This window comes from Mustela nigripes, chromosome 1, assembly GCF_022355385.1.
Source record: "Mustela nigripes isolate SB6536 chromosome 1, MUSNIG.SB6536, whole genome shotgun sequence".
Lineage (NCBI taxonomy): Eukaryota > Metazoa > Chordata > Mammalia > Carnivora > Mustelidae > Mustela > Mustela nigripes.
The window spans coordinates 237901566-237925001 of record NC_081557.1 but is presented as its reverse complement, the minus strand read 5'-3'; the positions used below and the strand labels follow the sequence as shown (position 1 = coordinate 237925001).

Genomic DNA, 23436 nt, shown 5'->3' with positions numbered 1-23436 from the left:
CTGTCAAAAAAATAAATAAAATCTTTAAAAAACAAAACAAAACAAAAAAGATTACTATTGGAATGGTCAAAAGACCACAAGCTATTAACAGCTTCGTAGGTGACACTTCAAGGAGTAATGAATGGGGAAGGGTGCTTTAACATCAAAGTAGCATCTAACAAGGCCATGAGCATAGGAGAGATTTATGGTTAGAAAAACTACTGAGGTGGACCAGAGCAGGTAGAGGAGAAATAGAGTTAGGAGTCAGGCCAACCTTTTCTGTTGCATGAATGAATGCATCCATCAGTGTTAGAGCTGTGGAGCCAGGCTGGACTTCAGTCTGTTTCCATGTATTGTCCTGGTTGAGGTGCTCACTGGCTCTCTGACCATGAGAAGTAGTTTCCTTACCGTCATCATTTTGAGAAGAATTATTTAAAAGAAGAAGTTAACCTTTCTGTAGAATGAAAACAACCAATTTTTTGAAGCACATCACCATGTTTTACCTCCCTGGGGTAATTGGATGTCCTTTGTTAACACCCTTTTGTTTTAACTCCTTGGGCTTGAGGGTTTGAGCTGCCCTCACATTTGCACGAACAAGAATGTAAAAGAGAGGAAGCTAGGGATGTAGAAAGATTTTGGCTGTTGTGTAAATTTCTTAGGGTGACAACCCTTAGTTATCCCAGAACATGCTGTACTCAGGGCTTGGATAGGACAGCTGTTAACATCAGAGGAGATCTGATCTAGCAAGTAGGGCTGGTTGGGGAAGGTCCTAGGCAGCCTAGTCATTTTGTGGGTAAGGTAGTTGCTTTATGGTTCCAGGTCATCATTCCATGCAGAGCAGGAAAGTCAGCTAGTGACTGGTGGCCTAGACCCAGCATGGTGTCAGTATCCTATATTAGATGGTCATTGGGAGAGAACTTTAAGCAAAGGACCGAAATGCTTCTGCTAAAATTCCATAATAAGGAAGCTGAGCTTACTCTTTAAGTAGGTAGAGTAGTTCCCGGAATCAAAGAGAAGCTTTACAGGAAGGTCAAGTATGATCCAAGGCAGCTTGAATAATAATAGATGGTTATTAGTTCAGGTGTCTTACCTGTGCCCAACCTTCTCATATGTCAAGAATGCAAATTGTGGTTAGTTTACACATGGACCATGTGCCTACCTTTAAGTCAAAAAGGGACTAGTATCTTGATGTACTAGTCCCTAAAGACTGCCTACAATTGGGGAAGGGGAGTTCTCCAAAGAAAACCAAAGGATTTTTCAGGAGAAGCAGATGCCGAGCTGAAATGAGCAGCAGATGTACACTGTACTAAGCCCAAATCAACACAGTCTAGGAAGGTGTATTGATGCAATTGAAAATTTCATTTCCAGGGGTGCCTGGGTGGCTCAGTGGGTTAAAGCCTCTGCCTTTGGCTCGGGTCATGATCTCAGGGTCCTGGGATGGAGCCCCGCATCGGGCTCTCCGCTCAGCAGGGAGCCTGCTTCCTTCTCTCTCTCTGCCTGCCTCTCTGCCTGCTTGTGATCTCTCTCTGTCAAATAAATTTAAAAAAAAAATTAAAATTAAAAAATAAATTAATTAAAAAAAAGAAAATTTCATTTCCCTTCTGGCTATTGCTGTCATGGGCTAGAAATTTGAGATAGCTTGCTGAATAGTTTCTATTTAATCTCCATACTTCTAAAGGTGATTTCTTCAGAGCCATCTTTGAAAATGTAGTGTGAGTCTTAACCTTTACATCACTCAGTTCATTGTTTTCCCACGAGGTGGTTTCTTCCCTGTGTACCCTCTGAGCAGCTGCTGTCCAGTTCACAATTGCACATTTGAAATCACTGTTCTGTTCCAACAATGCAGGATATGGGATTTCAAATCTCTTTTGTAGCTCTAGTAACTGCTTTTATATTTCTAATTAAATAATTTATGTGGTAAGATACCAGTAAAAACAAAATAAATACAAACTATAAATTATATTGAGCTGAAGATTGCTTTGTTCCAGAAACTTGAGCCAAAAAAAACCCCAAAAACGAAAACAAAAACAAAAACCAAAAACTCTATTACATGAGGACTTCTAATTGATATATATATATATATATATATATATATATATATAATTGCTATATATATATATTTTTTTTTTTCAGAAAACAAAACCTATTAAAATTTTGGTAATACTCATGATTTCCTAATAAGTAGTCTTTCACACCTAAAATCTGTAGTTTGTGCCTCTAAAGTCTCTGGCTAGTTTTTCAGTTAATGTTTTATTAGATTCCATGACTGTTGCAGGCATGACTGTCTTGTCTGATGACCTCATTCTGTGTCAAAAACCATAAACAATTACTATGACCTCTTTAATGTGTAATATTGGAGGCCACTGAGCAAAAGGATATACAACTGGACTCTCCTGAATATGTTAGGAGATAATATAATAGACACTCTGATTCCAGCTTTAGCCTTACGGATAATTGCAATAAAGTTGAGTCTGCAAAAACTCAATGGTTCTATAACCATATTACCAGGCAACAGACTGACTTTGTATTTTGTTCTCTTCTCCCTCCTACCTACCCACCCCGGCTTTTCTGTTGCATAACCCCCCACACAGATGACATTTAGGGGGAAAACATTTACTGATTTTATATTAATTTATAAAATTGTAAGATAAAGTCCATTATTGTACTGTCTAGATGTAACCACTGGTCACGACCTTAATTAAATATTATCCCAAAATTTAAAAAATATTAATACCTGCAAGAGTGTCTTCAAGACTTGTTTTCTCCATCTCATGTATTTTGAAGGGGAGATTTACTTTATAATATCTAGCTGGAGGACAGGCTGGCAGGAATTGTATGAGTGACAAGTATTGTGCTTACGTTGCTCACATAATGTCATTTGATCCCTTCAGTAACTATTTTACGCATGAGGACACTGAGCTCAGAACATAAAATTTGCACAGTGTTATGATCTGACCATAAAGCCTATTCCTTTCCCCCACAGTCTGCCTTTCTCCTCATAGTAATAAAAATAATAGCTAGAATTTTTTATGTGCATGGGGAGCAAGGCTCTGTCCTGCGTACTTTATGCACATGCATTATTGCATTTAATCCCCACAAAAACCTGTGAAACAGGTAAGCAGCTAGAATGAAGTAATTTGCCTAAGGCAGCCACAGATCACAGCTGGTGGCCTTGAACTGTATCTCTCACTCCGTGGTCTATGCTCCCACTTACAATCCTGTAACACCTTCCTTGAGTGAACAGGTGTCTTCAGTATCCTTGGGTATGTTAGAAAAAGATGCATGATTTTTAAGGATAGGATTGGTTGACTGTAAAGAACATTCTGTTAAGTCGTTAATCATTTGTTGCATTTAAAATCCTAAATTTCTTTCAAGTCTTGGGCTTTGGCTTGGAGTAACTTCAGACAGTGGGTAACAGTTGCATCACACAGCGGGGAAATGGTAATGCTTGGCCTGGAGAAGCCATGAGGGTCAGAGCAGCACCAATTCCAAAAAAATGTCATGTATCCATCCATTTCATCTGTGTCACCACTGTCTCACCCAGACCCCATCATCTTTTTCCTGGATGATCTTTCCACCTAAAACTTTTCAGTGGATTTCTACTGCATAAAGAACCTCAGTTCAAGTTCTGTATTGTTTTCCCAATCTGGCCCTGCCTCTGCCGATGTGATGCCCCTCCCCATGTTCACGATCACTGATCCTCATGTCCCTGGAAACGCCAACCCGATTCTTACCTCGAGGGCTTCCTTTCTGCTCCTCCCCAGCTGGATTTACACTGTCCCTTCTTTAATTCCTTACTGAGCCCCCAACCCAGCCTGTCCTCAGAGAGACCCTCCCTTCCTTCAGTATGAAGCTGCACCGGCGGTGGAGGCCACAGCAATGACACAGTGAGGCCAGCCAACATTTTGTGAGCTCTTATTCCACACGAGGCATTGTTTTCTACATGTACTACCTCATGGCCTTGTGACCTTCCTTCGAAGTAGGCACTGTTATCAACTCCACCATAGAGATGATGAAACTGAAGCACAGAGAGTTCTGTTATTCAATCAATCGCTTGTTTTCTTTTCTTCACACTTCCCATGATCTGTAATTATCCTGCTCTCCTCTAGAAACTAAGTTGCTGAGAGAAGGGACCTCACGTTATTTTCTGCTGTTCCTGAAGCTTTTTGTAAAAACTGCCTGGGACCTAGGAGGCACTTATGGGGAAATATGTTGAATGAGTGAAGGAACAATCTGACAGATTAGATCATGATATTTGTGATAAGAAATAGAACATTTCAAAGATGATACTTCTGCTATAATTGTACTAAAAGGACTCAGAGCCCTTCAGTTAAATAGTTGTTGAGCATTTTTCTTCTTTGTTGCATTATAATGTGTGCATATAAGCATGTGATCATGAATCTGGGCAGAGAAAGAGAGACTGTATGTCAACATACTCATTAACCCAGTCGTTGCTGGTCAGTAGGTGGGTGCCAGGGAGTTGCTGGTGACACACTTATCTTTTCATACTCGGAGCACCGTTTGTGCAACTGGGTTCTGCTGCAGATTAGGTAATGCAGCTGGTGCTGAGAAAAATCTCGTTCAAGTAGGGAGATTCTAATTTTGCAAATCTCCTTGTTCTTTTGAACAGAGGATGTAGTGGCCTTTTTCTTCCTGGTGTGCCGCAAATACTAATTTCTTAGAATTTGGGAACTGAGAAAGAACTTCGGAGCATTAGCTCACCTTCTTCATTTTACAAGGGAAGAGAAACAATCCCCAGGCATGAATCGGTTTTCACAGGGTCACAGAAGTACTCAATGGAAGAGCCAGAGCTTGCCTCATAACCACCAAGCGTGTTTAATGATGAAACACTGTTAGGAGAAGAGGAACCTTGTTCACTTCAGGACCATGAACAGAATGCGGACCCTTCAGCATCTCCTGTTTCCTTGAGAAAGAAAACTATGGCCACCAGGAGGATGTTGCTTCCCTGTCCCTCTTTAATAATACAGTGTAATACCTTCTTGTAGCACATTCAGGAGCTGAAAGTGATATGTCACTTTGTTTCCTTGTATTGAAAATCTTGGTCCTTCAGAAGCCTGGAAATAGCATTTGGTCACTTTATAACTAAGAATGTGGAATTTGGCCTGGGAATCCCTGGTTTGCTGTGTGTTCTAAGTAATTTTATCATTTAAATACTGAGTAATGTTATCATTAATTGAAATAGTTAACAACAGTGCTTTAGAAAACAAAAATGTTTTTCTGCTGGGGAAGTGATAATCAAACAGGATATTATAAACACTGAATACAGAATTTTCACAGTACCTGGAATTCTGCTTACTGAATCATGGTCTATTCTATTTTGCATGAATAAGGAAAAGTCTCCCCCTTATTCATTTCAATAAAAGCTAGTGCACAATAGTTTACTTTAGGAGACTGGGTTGCTTCTGGCTGGTTTTAAGACATTATGGACATTGGAGTGTGCGACACCGAAAGAAGCTAAGGCAATTCAGAAAACATTATTGACACCTGCTTCGCTTCTGTTCCCTACAGTGTTGGGTGTATGACTGTGTCTTCCAGGTTCTTTGCTCTTGTAGAACTTTTAGTTTAAGAAGAGTAATGATGCTATTGGTGGATGTCAAATGCCCAAGTGAGCAGTGAGGACACCGGGCTGAATGTTTGAGTGATTTTCCTGGAGAATTCAAAATAAAGGAGTGTGGATCTGATATCACTATCATCCTTTTGTATGTCTGTACTTGGGGCCATATTGAAATGACCAAGAACTTGAAAATGAGGGAAATGGGCTTCCTTCCTTATATCTTTGTAAGCTCAACTCAGGGGAGGAGCAAAGCCACCTGTAAGAGAGGCCGATCTGTTCCTAGGCCTGCAGGGTTTCATGGTCAAATCCCACTGGGCGGTTAAATGTCAGTTTCACTCTGGAGATGAATATGGTCAGAAAAGGATGAGTCTGGGAGTTAAACATTGGTAGCACTCTTCTCAGCTTTGTGGAAGGAAAGAGAACTGTGTCAAACAGATTTGCGGTATCATGGCCTCCTTGCCAAGGCATCCCAACAGACTGAAGATTGCGGTTCTACAGATGCATCTAACCCTGTTGGGGAACTGGGTCCATCAGGCTGTGCTAACCCAACGCTGTTAGACTTGTCATATCCCAGTGGGTTAGTTCACAAGATGTTGAGGGAGTTTGGATTGATGTGTTACCCATAGGTCCAGAACTAACCTGTCTATTTCTACAACAGAAGACAGGAGTCCATTGAAGGCTCTCATCAGAATAGTCAACAAACTTTCCCATTCCAAATTAGTAAGAATGCTAGTCTTTTCCCCAGACACCTTCAAGGGTTATTCCTGGGACCTATGAGATCAGGTGCATTCTCTCAGCTTCTTCTCAGGTTGCCATGCCGGCTCACTCTGAGCCCACTCCCTACCACTAGGAATAAAAGCAATTCGGGGTCATACACAAGGCGGTACCTGCAATGTCCGGCCTTCGGTGTCCTGGGAGTGGGCCTCAGGTGCCTACAGGGTGTCTTTGTTACTGATGATGGAGGATCCAGGCTCCCTGGAGCCCCGAGGGAAGCAGGGCAGGGGTGACTACTGGCTCCCACTGGCTGAGCACCTGCCCCCCTGCTTTCAGTGTCGATCTCCCTCCCTCCTCCTGTGTCATTCCTGCTCAGGGTATCCTGCTGCCTGGGTCCCACAGGTTCTGCTTCATGTGCTCAGCTTCACGTGCACCATCTTTCCAAGGCTTTCCTTCAGTAGTGCCCGAAGGAAGAAGGCCTGTGGCATCCGTAATATTCTATGCTTAGAACCATCCAGCCCCCCTACTGGATGAGAACAGGTCACTGTAGACTTCCCTCCTGACTTTGATGAGTTTTTCCTTTAGAGGTTTCTTATTTAGACCTTGGTTAGGACGTTCATAGTCCACTGGGATTGTTTTAATTACTCTCCTATTCAGGGGTTGATTCCATTCCCTTTGTCCCAGGAGATTCCTTTGCTTCATAGATATTCCTGAAAAGAAGTAATGTGCGAGGGGGAGAAGTGATGTCCAGTGCCACCTTTGGTAGCTTTTGAGACCCCAATATAAATGGATATGGAGTGACACCTAACTCTTCAGCTAAGAACCTCCAAGGGCCAGGCCTCAAAAGTCCAGCCACATAAAGTAAATACAATCTGAGGGCCTCAGAACAGAGTTGAGAATTGGTTTTTCCTGAGGATCTCTGTCAGGTTGAGGTGCCAGAAACAGGACATTATGATTTTTGTGCTGTCATTAAGGAAAATCTCATAAAAGATTTTTAAGAATTTTTTAAAATGTATATCCTATCTCGTGTTCCATATCTTAGTCTGTTCAAGCTGCTGTAACAATACCATAGACTGGGTGGTGTATGGACGACAGGGATGTACTACTCACGGTTCTGGAGCCTGGGAAGTCCAAGATCAAGGCACCAGCAGATTCACTGTCTGGCGAGGGCTCCCTTCCTGGTTACTGACCGTCTTCGCGCCGTGTCCTCACATGGTGAAAGGGACAAGCGATCTCTCTCGCTCCCTTTTGTAAGGACACTGGTCTTTATTTATGAGGCCTCCACCTTCATGACCTGATCACCTTCCAAATGCCCCACCTCCTCATACCACCAATTTGGGGATTACATGTTTACCGATGGCTTTTGAGAAGACGCAAATATCCAGTCTCTAGCACTCTAGATTAAAAATTTTGATTCTAGGGGCGCCTGGGTGGCTCAGTGGGTTAAAGCCTCTGCCTTCAGCTCAGATCATGATCTCAGGGTCCTGGGATCGAGCCCCGAGTCAGGCTCTCTGCTCAGCAGGGAGCCTGTTTCCCCCCACCTCTTGCCAGCCTCTCTGCCTACTTGTGATCTCTGTCTGCCAAATAAATAAATAAAATCTTTAAAAAAAATTTTTGATTCTATGAAACTAGAGGGAAAGTTTGTATCTAAAACATGACATAGTGAGAGAGAACTATTCACCATGTGACCATAGGCAAAGCTGCTAATGTGCCTAAAACTGTAAAATGGATAGGACAGTACTTAATTTGGAGCCACGTGGCTTCTGGGGTGACCGTTCTCACTCTGAGCCTCTCTACTTGGAAAGCTCTCAGTGGCTGGCTTGCTGCCAACCAGAGGATGTGTTCCAGACTTCAGCACAAGTGTGAGCGTACTCCTGAGATCAGGCCTGTGTGCTTTTCAGCACATCTCACCTGTCTTTACCTTGCCCTTTGTTGCCCCCTGTGAATTCCCCTGCACACATGACACTGGTCCCCATACTCATGTTCCCTACCTTTGTAGAAAGCCTGAATCATTTTCTGGTTTCATAGAGCAACAAAACCCTGCAGACAAGCTTTCCTTGTACAGTTTGTTACCAGCACTTGGCTGACATTAGTGTTCTTATCAATGGGTGGAGAAAAATTTGCTTGCCCTCAGGGGGAAAAAAAAACCCAAATGGCCAAATAACCACTCCTTTGTCATTTGATATTCAGCAAACATTTATTGAGTACCTGCTGTTTGTTGGTACTGGTGTTAGGAAGATGAGTAATACAGCATCTGTGGCCTCAGGGAATGCCCATTCTGGTAGGGAGAGACAGACTCATAAGCAGGCAGTCAGTAATAAGTCCTTCAGATAAGTGTTTTGCTGGGGAGAAGGGCAAGTGTAGAGGGCTGTGGCAATACAGAGAAAGCTCACTGTCTTAGCATTGTAGAACACTTCAGATGAAATGTTCAATAGTTCAACAGGTCTTAGGGGAGGGGTTGGCGTGGCTAGATAAAGAAGAGAAGAAAAATGGGTATCTAATACGGAGTACTGTTGGCGGCCCTTTCTAGGAAAGGGGTAAAGACTAATTTAATCTAGTCTGACTTAATTCTCACTAGATAGTAAAAATAAGCAGTTTACATTTTTTTCCCCCGTTCTTCTGGAACTTGTGTTTTGAAAAAAGTGTTCTCAATATGGTGACAAGATGTTACCACATTGAAATTGCTGGAATCTATTGCATTGTTAGAACCATCCTGAGGTGACTTGAAATGGTCTCAAGAAATTTAAAACTCACTGTGAACATAAATTGTCATTAGTGGAAAGAATAAGATGATCACAGTGAGTTGTGATCATACCATAGCACAATGGTTGCCTATGTAAACCTTAATGTTTGTCTTTTTTTCTGTCTTCACCAAAAAGGGGGGAGTCGGGGAGAAACACCAGAGGGGTATTAAATGTGTATACTTAAGTTTTTAAAAAAAGTATTTTAAATTACCCTCTCTTACTAGTCTTGTCTAAAACTGTAATGGAAACTAGTTTAAAATTTCTTGTCACTTTCAGATGTATTCTCACATAATGGGAGGAAGGAAGTCAAACATTTATGGGGGAATGATGAGTAAAAATTGCAAAGTGATGTTACCGTGTTTGAAATGGTCAGTTTTTACATGACTATTAAATGCTGCCTTTCAAATTTAGTAGAAATAGGAGATGTGGGTATTTTCCTCTTTTTATTATAAAAGAAGTGAGCTCATCAATCGGGGAAGCATGTAGCTTTTAACATATTTTAGACTCTCAAGTAGTTATGAAGTATGTTTTTGTCTCGATGATAACATGAAACATTTCTTACTAAGAAGACTGTCTCTCTTTAAGGTTATGAGAAGACTGATGACGTCTCGGAGAAGACTTCACTGGCTGACCAGGAGGAAGTACGGACTATATTCATCAACCATCCCCAGCTGACAAAATTCTGCAATAATCATGTCAGGTAGGAACTACCGAAGATCTCTGTGGGACCAGCTATCACAGTCGAACTCAACTGGCCATCTCCTCTCTCTGGCCAAAACAAAAATGCTTACAGAGAGCGTTCAGTTTAATCAGTTACAGTTTGAGAGTTTATTGAAGGTGGTGTGACTCGGCTGGTTTTTCGAACTTCTAGCCAATAAGGAGATGTGAATAAGAATCTGGAAGCTGGAAGGAGCAGAAAGGATAAACAGCCATACTCTACCAATTCTCTATGTAGTGACCCAACAGTGAAAGCTGATTATAGATCAATACCTTTGTCTCGAACCTGTTAATAGACTGATGAGTTATTATTTTTGGCCAACAAGTTTTAACATTTTAGAAGAGGTCTTTGCAGTTCTTTACCAAGAACTCTTTTTTGTTTAATAGTCTTTAAATGTTGGCTTTTGACAGTTGTAAAATTGAGTATGGTGTTGAGAAAGAGGACTCTGAGAATTGCTTGAGTGTTACATTTTCCTTCCAACAATAGTATAAAAAGTGTCGCTGTTGCAAGTACTGTTCACTAAGTGGCCTCTGGACTGGAGTGAACATGAACACCTCTTACCCATTATCCTAGCCCAGTGTTTCTCCAGAGGCAGAATTCCTGGATTTGAGAAATGACCATTTAAAATTAATATTTACAACTTCACATTCTAGAGTAACTTTCTCGGTTTGGGAATGTGGTATGCATTCCTGTAATCTCCTATTTTTTTTTTTCAAGCTTTTTGTGGAAAGCATTAAAAATAGCACAACAAACCCCCTTGTACCTATCATCCAGCTTCACAATTAGCAACTCATGTAATCTTCTATTTAAATAAGAAAAAGACTGGATGTTTTCAAGACCTAAATGATGATATCATACTGATTGTGGACATAGCTGGTATGTTTGGTGTAGAGTCCTAGCCTAGTTCCTGGAGAGACCTTGAAGAAAATTTGAACAGAACCCTAGAAAACTTCTCATTTTCCTGACATTATCCAGCGAACGCATCTCTGTTTAAGTTCCTGGTCTTACTCAAATTCAATTTTTTGTAAGAGTTTTAAAATTTATTTATTTTAGACTGGCCTAACTAAAGTTGCTCTTCTTTGTAAGCTACTCTTAGTATCTTAAAAAAGGATGATTGGCCGAAGAGAGAACAAGATATTGTGCAGAAAATGAAACTCTTACTATTTAATTTGACAGTTCTTTTCACTCATTTCATTTAGGTTAATGACCATTTGTAATATTCTCCCAATTTGAAACAAAGGGCAGATGTTCATCTAATATTTTGTATGATGATGATAGAATTTTGTAAATGTGGGTGCTAATTATGGGGTAATTAAGTTTTATGCTACTTTTCATTTTGTTTTCTAGCACTGCAAAATACAACATAATCACATTCCTTCCAAGATTTCTCTACTCTCAGTTCAGAAGAGCTGCTAACTCATTTTTTCTCTTTATTGCACTGCTTCAGGTAAAGTCACGTTATAAAATTTAACTCAAAGTCAAATGTTCAGATATTAATAAATGTTTTTGTTAAGCTGGTGACCAATCTTGCAAAGCTTATCTAAACACAGAGAGACAAGCTGGTTTCGGTGGACATTTCCAGGTCCTGCTGCAAGCAATGTCAGAATTCCCCTGACATTTGATTCACTTTTATCAGCTTATTTTAAACATTCGGTAAATTTGCTATGACAGGAATGAAATTTGATGGTAAAGGGGAATGGGACTTTCCCCCCATATTAACATTAATTTATTGATTTTATTAAATATCAATTAAAATATTAATTAAACATTAATTTAAGTAACTGTTCCGAACCTTAAGGTATAAGAATTTCCATTTTAAAACTAGTTTCTTCTTGTATTTGCGTTAGTAGTCTTCAGGAAAAGAAAGTTTCATTTTATTAAAAAAACACACGTTCATTGTAAAAATCATTAGAAAACCCAACAAAGAGGCCTGAAGAAAAAAAATTAAAGCAACTATTTTTCTGCCACTCAGAGGCAACTACTCTTAACCCTCACAGTGTCTATCTTCCTGGTCTCTCCCTTCCTCCCACATATTGTTTACTGACTTAGCTTACAAAAAGGAAGATCAGAGAATACATATGTTTTGTATTCTACTTTAACCATGTGAAAATGTGTGGATATTTTCCCAGGTGATTCGGTGTGTTTTTAGAATATCATTTTTAATGATTATATGGTATTTACCTAACTCCCCTCTGTAGGTGTTAGTCGTGCACAGGACAGCTTGTCCTGAAGCGAGCTCCCACCCTCTTCCACAAACTGCCCCCCTCTGTGTTAGTCGGCCGCAGTAGTAAAAGCACCGAAGTGTAGTTTAAGAGGCACTAAGACTTAGTTGTTTTTATACGTATTATAAACTTACTAGTTCTCACTGGATTTCTTTTTTTTTTCTTCCCCCAAATAGCAAATACCTGATGTATCCCCAACAGGTCGCTACACAACCCTGGTTCCTCTCTTATTTATTTTAGCTGTGGCAGCTATCAAAGAGATCATAGAGGATATTGTAAGTGCTTCATTTTTTCATAAATATATATGACTAATTTTATATGCATATCTTAAAATATTAGTTTCTCTTTAAGTTTAACGCTCAACACAAGTTGTTTAAAATGCCCGTTCAACTTCAAGACATATAGAATACGCTCTGGAGTCCATTGCTCTTAGATTCTACAGGATTACTGTGACAGAATGCTTGGCAGAGTGTTCTCTGCCTTGGTAGTTTAGTAACAAAAGAAATTATATTAAATGCAATAACTGGCTTGGAGAGAAAACTGTATCTGACCATTATTTTCATTCATGCCCAATGTTCAATTTGAACATTATTTCAAGTTAAACATAGTTATGTCCAAATTATCTCAATGCAAAGGGTCTTATAACGTAGGTTTTATTTTTAATTCATATGCACATTTTTTACTTTAAATGCCACTGATTCCTTTTCATCTTTAGTAGTTCTAAGCTTCCTTTTATCTTACTGAAAGAAAGTAATGACATTTGCTATTTTTATTACACTCTAGTAGCTGAGAAAAGGGGAAGTCAATTTCCTGTTCATAAAATAAGTTCCCCCAACTAAATTCAGACTTTTCTTTTTCCTCTCTTTTACTGTTATTTTAACTCCCTTCTTGAGGAAGCCAATTTTTTTTTCTATGCTCTTTAAATACTTGGCCTATCTGAAATGACCTTCTGTGGAGCCTTCGACCTATCTGAAATGACCTTCTGTTGAGTCTTAGGCAAGTCAGACAGTAAGGCGAGGAAGGTCTGAGACATTCTCTAGGAAGCTCCAGTTTAAAGTTGCACAAATATTTATATTATTTCTGTGGAGAATCAAATTGAAAAGGGTCAAGTGTCCATTTAGATCATCCAAAACATTCAAGTGGCTAACAGACAGAGGTTGTATGTCCGTGTGCTTTTGTGTAAAACATCACCATCCTCTTCATCGGAGATGACATGCTTGATGGGGACCACGAGCAGAAAATTTAAGGGACCCTCTTTTTTACCTATATTGTTCCACACAGACTGACCATCCTTTAAATTGCGCTTGGATCTCGCAATCCATAAGGCTTGGTCTTTCCTGTAATTTGTCTCTTTGTTCGCCTTATGTGCTCTCTTTTCTTTCTTTGACATAGTTTTGGTTAAGTGCGTATTATTTACTAGACATTGTGCTGTGGTTTTACAAATATTTTTCTTCATTATAAGCTGGATATTAATCCCATTTTAAAGGTAAGGAAGCTGGGGCTGAGAGAGGTCATGAAACGTGTCGGAGAAATGGTCGGGATCAGATTCCATCTCCTCCAGGGCTCTTTTTCTGTATCGTGGCCACCCGCAATGGCATGACTCACATCTGTTGAGTTTCTGGGATCCCTGTACTTGATTTATATCCTTGACATCTACTAAGTCTTCCAGCCACTCTCTAAAGGATTGCTGGTATTATCCCCATTTTATAGATAAGGGAGAGGAGGCACAGAGGAGCAAGGTAACTCGCCCAGGGTCTCACAGTTAATAACTGGTGCTATGAGAATTCAAAACAAGGCAGTTTGGTTCTAGAACTCCATGTTATTATCGCTGCTTTCAGCTGCCGGTCCTGTCTTTTTTCTTTTTCCCTGTCTTTTTCTTTTTTCCCTTTCTTTTTCTCTAGCTATGATTTTAATACCCCTCTCTATGAAAACAAATGGTAAATAAAGTGATATCCTAGACTTTGTTGTTGTTGTTGTTGTTGTTTTAAACAAACTCTTAGGGGCCCCTGGGTGGCTCAGTGAGTTAAGCCTCTGCCTTCAGCTCAGGTCATGATCTCAGGGTCCTGGGATTGAGCCGCATATTACGCTCTCTGCTCAGTGGGGAGACTGCTTCCCCTTCTCTCTCTGCCTGCCTCTCTGCCTACTTGTGATCTCTCTCTCTCTCTCTCTGTCAAATAAATAAATAAAATCTATAAATAAATAAATAGATAGATAGAATAAATGATTCATTGTTTGTTTATAACACCCAGTGCTCCGTGCAGTACATGCCCTCCTTAATACCCATCTCCAGGCTCACCCATCCCCCCCCCGCCTCTCTGAAACCCTCAGTTTATTTGCCATAGTCCGTAATCTCTCATTTGTCTTCCCCTCTGATTCCCTCCACCTCATTTTTCACTTCCTTCTCCTAATGTCCTCTGTGTTATTCCTTATGTTCCACATATGAGTGAAACCATATGATAATTGTCTTTCTCTCTTGACTTATTTCACTCAGCATAATCCCCTCCAGTCCCATCCATGTCGATGGAAAGGGGGATATTCATCCTTTCTAATGGCTGAGTAATATTCCGTTGTATATATAGACCACATCTTTATCCATTTTTCTGTTGAAGGACATCTTGACTCCTTCTGCAGTTTGGCTATTGTGGACTTGGCTGCAATGAACATGGGGTACATGAGCCCCTTCTTTTCACTACATCTGTATCTTTGGGGTAAATATCCAGTAGTGCAATTGCTGGGTCATAGGATAGCTCTATTTTTGACTTCTTGAGGAAACTCCACACTGTTTTCCAAAGCGGCTGTACCAACTTGCATTCCCACCAACTGTGTAAGAGGGTTCCCCTTTCTGCACATCATCTCCAACATTCGTTGTTTCCTGCCTTATCAGTTTTGGCCATTCTAACTGGTGTAAGGTGGAATCTCAATGTGGTTTTGATTTGAATTTCCCTGATGGCTAATGATGTTGATCATTTTTTCATGTGATGCCAACTCTTATGGTAAGGGTCAAGATTGGTTGTTAAATTGATAATATTCACCATGAAAAACATGCCTTCTTTACTATACACTTGTTAACTTAATTCTTCAAAAAAGAAAAACAAACATAATTTTTGAAAGTCCATAGTGTTCAGAGACCAAAGATGAGGAAGAGATGAGTGAGTAAAAGAAGGCAGGTTGGAGCTTGCAGTCGAGTAGGGGAGACAGACATTAATCAAGTAAACACACTAGCTCTTGTAAGAATTAAATAATTCACTGAAGTCCTTAGAACAGTACCTAGTTCTAGTAAGTGATGAATAAATGTTAACTGTATTATCATCATCCAAAGTCCTTTCGAATAAATTTAGAAAACAGGTTGGAAAGAACAGGATGTGAATACACTAGTTAGAGGAATATTTTAGTAGCTAGTATTTAAAAAATGGGGAGATTTAGATCAGGTGGCATTGCAGATAAAGCAACATAGAGAAATGAATTCAATATTGCTTTAAGAAAAGAATTGATAAGACTTTTCACCATCCAACATGCTGCATACCCTACTTCTTTGACTCACGTTCTCTCTCCAACCACTAGAGAGAAGAGCTTTGTTTCTTGTTCATGACTATATCCTCACCAATAGTAACAGGACCTGGCTCATGGTGTTCTGTAAATATTAGTGAATGAAGAAGGATTCGATGGGAGTGAGAGAGAGGAGAAGATGCCAGGATGACTCTCGAGTTCCTGGTTTGTGCAAGTTGATGGCGTATGGCTCCATGTCTGAGAACAAGGACGAAGGCTTGGGGGTTAAAGTCTTAGTTTGCCTTGTGGACCTAGCTGGAGATGCCTTTGAGATTGCCAGAGGGAGATGTCAAGGAGGCTATAGGATGTAACTCTCTGGAGCTCAGATGAGAGCCTTGGCTGCTATCTATTGATGTATCAGTTACAAGTGAAACTGCAGGTCTGGATGAGCTGAGCTGGGAAGAGAGTACAGAGTAAGAAGCAAAGAGGGCTAGGGAGTAAGCCTTGAGGAATTCTATCCCTGTATAACGAGATAGGAGATGAAGAAGGGACCAAGGTACAGTGGAACACCGGGGCAAGGATAAGATAAGAAATACTTAGAAGTGTGGGGGAAGGGTTCCCAGGAGGAAGTGGTCAACATTACATACCTCAGTATTCTAAAGTTCATGGCACTATTTACACAGGACACTTTATTGGTGCACTGCCAATTAAATATTGATAAGACCAAGTAATTCACCAGGCCTCAGTGATAGGAAATGAATTCTCACTCTAGGACAGTGGAGATATTTGAACTCATGGAATAACTGTATTGTTTCCTGAAGTGTCCATTTTAGAAGGAGTGATAATTGGTTTGGGATTGAGAGATTCTTTTTTTTTTTTTTTAAATAGTTGTAAGATTAGAATCTGCCTATCTGGATGGATCCTTATATATATTCAACACAAGCATTTCCCGACGAGCGACCTAATTCATCCTGTGGCGGGAAGGCTAAGGAAAGAGATGCACCTGTACAAGAATTCTCTGTAGATGGAAAATAATGTTCAGGATCTCCTTGGGTTTCACAATGATTAAGTTTCCTGATTAAGTGGAATGTTTCATTAATTCACTTTTCTTTGCCTCCATCAGTTAGAAGTCTTAACTCTTTTCTGTCACAAGTGTGCATTGTTTTGGAAATACTTGCACCTCTTTCAAATACCTAAATTTGCTTTGAACCATTATTTTGGAATCAAAATTTATTTTGGGTTACTTTCTAGTTTTCCATAGATCTTTACGAATAAAAAAGAGTTAAGTATTTGAGAGTTTCATCAATTATAAAATATTCTCTACTGATGCTCCAAATTTAAACTTTAAAAATTCATTGAAGAACATTTGCTGCTAAATCATAAGCTTACTTCTGGGAGCAATAATTTGCTTAATGAAATGTACATTTTTGCAGTTTTATTAGTGAGTGTTTTGCTCTGAGAAAGAATTGTAGTGTGTCCCTGCTTCTGGATGTGGCAAGAATTATTTTCTACAGGCCTGCCATAGAGGCATTTTGAATGCCCTATTTGCATTTTGTGCAGTTCAATGGCTGATTGTTTGTGGGAACTGAGTTCACACTGCCAGCTATTAGGACAGTCCTCCTGAGTGGTGCTCTTTGGGAAGGAGCGCTAATCCACAACTCTGGCCTTCCCTCTCGGAGAGTATGGCCATATTTGCCCGGTGATTCCAAAAACCATATTTTTTCTCAAATGGAAAAATTAGGCACTCCTTTGTTTCACATTCATTCCAACCTAACTATGCAAGTAAAAGTAAAAGTAACTATTCCAAGTCTATGCAGGTAAATCTGACCTTGAGCTTTAAGGATAGGATTTTTGAGTTCATAGTTAGTTATACTCAGCACTTTTCTGTAATGTCAACAGAGGCTGGTGTGTTACACTTGATGCTGTAAGGTTAGACAGAAGCCATGGAAAACCTCTAGTTGAACTGTAGACGAGATCGCTTCCCCTGGCCGCTCAAATTCTCTCCCTTCTCTGACCTTTTGTTTCTTTTGCTCTCTGTTCTAAAACCTTGGCTTATGTGACTCTTCAGACTCACCCATCTAGACTTAGGCCAACTCCTCTGTTTAGCATTTAATTTTTTTGGTGCCTTTTGGTGGAAGGAGATAGGATCATGTGATTCCGTGGTTTATGATGGGGAAAAGGGACCATTGAGAAGCAGTGGATGGAAGAGGCTTTATGCAAATGGTATATGTGTTTGTTTCTAGTCAGTGACACATCAACATGTCATTAAATTATGGAGGATGTACTCACCCTAATTAGATAATGAATTTCATAAGAGCTGACAATATTTCAGTGCCACTATTAAACGGTAGTTGTTACAGATAATTCTCTTGGGCAGTCTTTTTTAAGTGAATTATTTAAGTAAAAATCTAAATCAGCCTTTCCCATTACATTAAAATTTTAATCTTAACCTGTATCATAATGTACGATCTTCCGCGGACTGCACAGCTGTGCTCCCAGAAGAGGAGAACTGTATGACGATGCTATAGATCGTGTTTTTAATTTCAAAATTCCCACATACCCTCTAATTCTTCTTATCACCCCACCGCAGCATGCTTATAAAATTGATATGGATCTGAAGGCAAAAGTTTTTGAGAAACATACGTTGAAAGAAACCTTTCTTGTTGTAGCTGCTACTTTGTTTCATTAATCTCATCTACTTTTTCACAGTTTCTGTTTTTGCTTTTAAACTTTAGAAACGTCATAAAGCTGATAATGCAGTGAACAAGAAACAGACACAAGGTAGGATTTTTACATTTTATTTCTCCTGTCAGATTCAGTAATATGTACCAATCACTTCAATTAAATGTAATTAAATTGAAAATACTGTGTATCTCTTAAGTTCTTGTTCCAGGATAAACTTGTTTTTTTGTACAATTTATTAGCATGACACTTAAATTCACATTAGAATGATTTACAGTGGTAATACTTTCGAAAGAAAACATTTTTAATACATTTAAGTGCCTCATAGCAATGTGTTCTAAAATACTGACCATGAAATCAGCAGATGTTTTGACATGTTAAGTGCTGCAAGATGTCTGTATTTTGTTGGTGATCAATAGATGTTACTCTAGGTAAGATTGATAGAAAACAACCAGATGTGGTGTTACTTGTTAAAAGGCATGTTGGAAGTACTTTGTGTTATACTGTACATACAGATGATATATACTCAGAAATAAACAAAAACCTGGCCAACTTCTGGGAAACACATGACAGTGGGTTAAAGCATCTGCCTTCAGCTCAGGTCATGATCGCAAGGTCCTGGGATTGAGCCCTGTATTGGGCTCTCTGCTCAGCAGGGAGCCTGCTTCTCCCTCTCTCTTTCTGCTTCCCTCTCTGCCTACTTGTGATCTCTGTCAAACAAATAAATAAAATCTTAATAGTAAAAAAAAAAAATAGCCAGGAACATGTGAAGTAGACATCTCATCCCATCCCTGAGCTTGCCTGCCCCATCTGAGAATCTCATCCCTCTCTGAAGTTCCCTGATAGGATAAGGATCAGCCTTGTTTGCCAAAGTTAGCTGGTGATTAAAAATAGTATTTTTATGGGACCTGCCAAATACCCTGCTTTTCTTCCAAAGGGATCATCTGCTTATGCCCTCCACTAAAAGGATTTTCTGCTGATTTTTTTATACAAAAAGGTACATTTATTTAAGTATCACTTAATAAATTAACTAAATATTTACTGAGATTCTTTATTACGGGACATGTGAGAAAGCATAAGATATGATCTTGTACGGATCAAAATGAAAGATTTGGATTAGCTGATCTCAGTGTCTCTCTAGATTTTTCAAAGTGACAAATAATGCTTCCTATATTAAGTCCTGTATGGATCTAAAAGGAGAGAAAATTTGGGGGTAATTTGAGGTTTATCTTCAATCTTAGGGAACACTTCGAATGAGTAGAGACGTCCAAATGGGAAGACCTTACACATATATTGAGTGAGAAAGAGGGAAGAGAGGTTATCTTGAACAGAAATGAAGAAGGCTACTGAATTGCCTTGTTGAACCATTACCAGAGTGTCAGATGAAGAAAGGAGATTCATGTCAAAGGGAAGCAAACACATAATTAAAAAGGAAAGCCAAGGTCAAATTTTCCAGGGCCTGAATCCCAACTGAAGGAGATTCCAACTTTTCTTGAGTATGCTGAGTAGCTCTTGAAGGTTTACATGCCAAAAAGAGACAGGATGACCATCCAGATTGAAGTTGGAGAACAGAGTAAGAGGCTATTGGTAGCCAGGGGAACAAAGGAACTCTAGGAATTTGGGTGGGAAGAGACAACAAAAGGAATTGAAAGGGTAAAAAATCCAGATGTTACTGGTACTGGTGTTTTGGACAGTATGCAAAAATACATTTGCATTTGTTGCCATGTTGCTTAGAATATTTAATAACAGCTTTTGAACCAAAAATATGTAACTGTTTTTTCGATACATAATGTATCTTGTAGCTATCTACAAGAGCTATCTTCAGGGACTAGCAGTTATCAATCCTTGAGCCTTGCCCCAAGAAATCAATAATGTTTAACTGAAGAGCAACCATCATAGCTATAATGATTTTAGGCTACTATACCTTGTACTGATGGGTTTCCCAATATTTCAGGTACTTACCTACTCCCTTTTTTCTTCTATTTAGAGAAAATATTTCTTGATTATCATTCTCTGTTCATCAGTTTATCCTGGATTAACCAGATTAGCTCTATGGCTAAAAATGAACAGGCAAGTAAGAGGGAAAGCTTCCCTAGTATATAAAACTCAGGTCAAAAATAAAACATTAGGACTTAATAGCTATAAAAGCCATCCTAAAATCAACAGAAAACTTAAGAATTCTATATCCAAGAAATTCTGACTTTTAGTTTGATACTTAAGTTTATTTTCTGAGGGAATAGTATTTTTTTTTCTTTGCCTCGCTGAATGTTGGTTATCTTTTTGTTTTGAAGTTAATAGGAGATAACAGAAATGTTTTGAGTAGGATACTGTTTGCTGTAAGATAACTGAAATTGCTTAATACAAAAGCCATCTGTTGTCATTAGACCAGAATGAAATTCAATTTGCTTTCCTGAATTGAGACAAGAATGGATGTAGGAGTGGGAAGGGGGTGCTATTTTTTGACAGATAATTCATCTTTTGGCAGGCAGTTGAAGTATTTAACTTAAATTTTCATTTTATAAATGTTTACCAAGACCATATAATATGTGAGAGGATACCTTTCTGTCAGATTCAAATATTAATCCTCTTTCCTTAGAGAAATTAGTATTTGTCTCCTCATTTTACATCGAAGCACTAGAGTGACTTTTTTTTGTCACTCCCTAATGAGTTCAAAAATATAAATTCATAATTTCATTTGTAACATTTTCATCCACTTGACTGTAGACTATCTGATGCCTCATTTTCATCATTATGCAATTTCATCAATGCAATTATGGATTTGGGACCTAACTCACAACTTCATAAACTTTACCTTTTGAGCCTATCATCAGCACTTATGGAAACAAGCCATTTCTTGTCCTAGAGACAGAGAAGTTGCCTAGGTAGACGGTTCAGTGGGCTTACAATGCAAAACTATATATTGCTCTCTGAGGACCTACCTGCTGAGGGAGAGCAAACTGATGGTCAGAAGCCCAGGGAGTATGAGTGAACCTTTGAGGATTGTGGTTCACTCCTCCCAATGAGCTGTGATTGCTTCTCTGGGCCCCGTGTTTTTCTCATGTGATGGTGTGCATGGACTACATAGGTGTATCTTTGTACTCCCCAAACCTCTTAGCCCAGAGGCCTGTATGGGTGGACGGAGAAACTCGAATGCAGACAGAAAAGCAAAAAGATACTAGAAATGAAAGGAGCCTTCTTGGGCGCCTGGGTGGCTCAGTTGGTTAAGCGACTGCCTTCGGCTCAGGTCATGATCCCGGAGTCCCGCATCGGGCTCCCAGCTCCATGGAGAGTCTGCTTGTCCCTCTGACCTTCTCCCCTCTCATGCTCGCTCTCTCTCTCACTCTCTCTCTCAAATAAATCAATAAAAATCTTAAAAAAAAAAGAAAGGAGCCTTCTTGAAAATTCATTATCTGGGGTGTAAACAAGACAAAAGGCAGTGTTTCAAAACACTGTGTCCGAGACTGATTTGCAGACACTGATGAAATGCTAATGCAATGGAAGCTTTTGCTGTCTTTTTACCTTTGCTGTTGAAGTGATATCATCACTTTGCCTTCTATGAACACAGTACTGTGTCCACTTACCACTTCCGTTACTGAAAGCTCCAGAGCACTGCCAAGTTCAGAATGCCCTGGTTTTCTGTGCATCTAAACTAACCTTCATTTTCTTTGATTTCTTCCTCAATACTTGAACTAAAAGTATTTGATATACCTCTCTGCACGTGTCTACACACACACTGGGGGCAGTCTATCCCTCATCTGGGTTGTTTTGCCACATTTAGCTCTGCAGGAATTTGCAAATTGTAAATTCATTATTATCATTCTAATATGTAAATTGAAGACAATCTCTGATTTTATGATAGTGATTGAGCTAGTTCTTTTTCAATTGTAAACCCATATTTACATTTTTTTTTCCTTGAAGTAAGCTATTGTGCCTAGTGTGCCAGTATTTCAAGTGGAAGGTAGTTTCACATAAAATCACAGTGCAGAGCCCTGGGAAAAGATGGGCCTCAGGTGCAGACTAAAGAAGATATTGAGGATCTTAAAAATTAGAATTTAAAAAAGAAAAAATGCCCCCTAATGGAATAGATTTGCTTTAAAAAAAAAAAAAAATCCCGGGTTTGGGGGCACCTGGGTGGCTCAGTGGGTTAAAGCCTCTGCCTTCGGCTCAGGTCATGTTCCTGGGATCGAGCCCCACATCAGGCTCTCCGCTCGGCGGGGAGCCTGCTTCCTCCTCTCTCTCTGCCTGCCTCTCTGCCTACTTGTGATCTCTCTCTGTCAAATAAATAAGTTAAAAAAAAAAAAATCCCGGGTCTGGATCTCTTCCCTGAAGGATGATGTATATACATTCCACCAGTGAGACTAGATGGGAGGTAACCTGTGGTTCCTGGTAACCCATCAGTCACCTGATTTGATGCTGTAGTTGAACAAGGACCACCATTAATTATTAGTTGGTCTGTTTCACACCTGGTTTTATTTTGTAGCAGCCATTAGAGTCAGTTTTTAATAAAGTTGTTTTTCTCTGTTTTAATTGAGAAAAGGACCACAGCAACTAGGCATGTAGCTGAAAATCTCAGATCTTATCTTGAGCTCTGTCTTCCTGACTTGGAGCTACCTCACCCTTCTCAGAAGTGGAAGTGAGGTGGTGGGTGCTGATAGCCGCCAGGAGGCTGCTTCCCTGCGGGGCACAGAATCACCTTCCTGCCCCCGGAAACCAGTGCCCCCTCAAAGCTCTTTGTAGGAAGGGTGTGCAGTTGTCCTGGGTGGACTGGTGATAAGCGTGAAGTGATCTACTCATAGGCTGAATCCCTCTGGAGGAGTTCATTCCATGCTAAGGGACTTACGGTCACACCAGGCTCCTGCTTGTTGGAAAAGCCGAGCCACTGCCTTGGTGTCTCCCTTGAGGTAGCCCTGTGTCAGAGGCATCCTGTAGACCCGAGTAGACACTCTGCCACGTGGGCATCGTCTTACCTATAAATAGCTCTTACGGAATATTGTTTGCATGATCTGAAATATGAGGCTTAAAAATTGAGCACATGTACGGCCTAAATCATGTTTCAGCCCCTTATAAGATCGTTAATATTTTCAAATAATTGCGAAGATCTTAGGGTGCATAAATTGAACTGGTTAGGTATTTTCAACAGTAGCTTTGGAGAGAGAGCCCACATTTATCTGAGGGGAAAGAGAAGCCCAGATTGTCTTTCATTTGGCCCATGAATGAAAGTTGCCCACTGAGGAGCAGACACGCACTGAGGAAATTTAGGGCTGTTGTTAAAGTAAGAAAGGAAAATCAGGTGGGCCTCCGAGCGTTAGCTGTCTC

At 39.8% G+C, this 23436-nt stretch overlaps 1 protein-coding gene across 3 annotated transcripts in view; it reads left to right on the top strand.

Annotated features, from left to right (window-relative positions):
• The window catches only part of ATP8A1 (ATPase phospholipid transporting 8A1), a 234470-nt gene that overhangs the window by 27291 nt on the left and 183743 nt on the right, over window positions 1–23436 (top strand). For all 3 annotated transcript variants that reach the window (XM_059383312.1, XM_059383321.1, XM_059383304.1), the window contains exons 2-5: window positions 9598–9712; window positions 11078–11177; window positions 12129–12227; window positions 18174–18219. In XM_059383312.1, the coding sequence (XP_059239295.1) occupies window positions 9598–9712; window positions 11078–11177; window positions 12129–12227; window positions 18174–18219 (360 nt within the window). The remainder of the gene's footprint in view (window positions 1–9597; window positions 9713–11077; window positions 11178–12128; window positions 12228–18173; window positions 18220–23436) is intronic.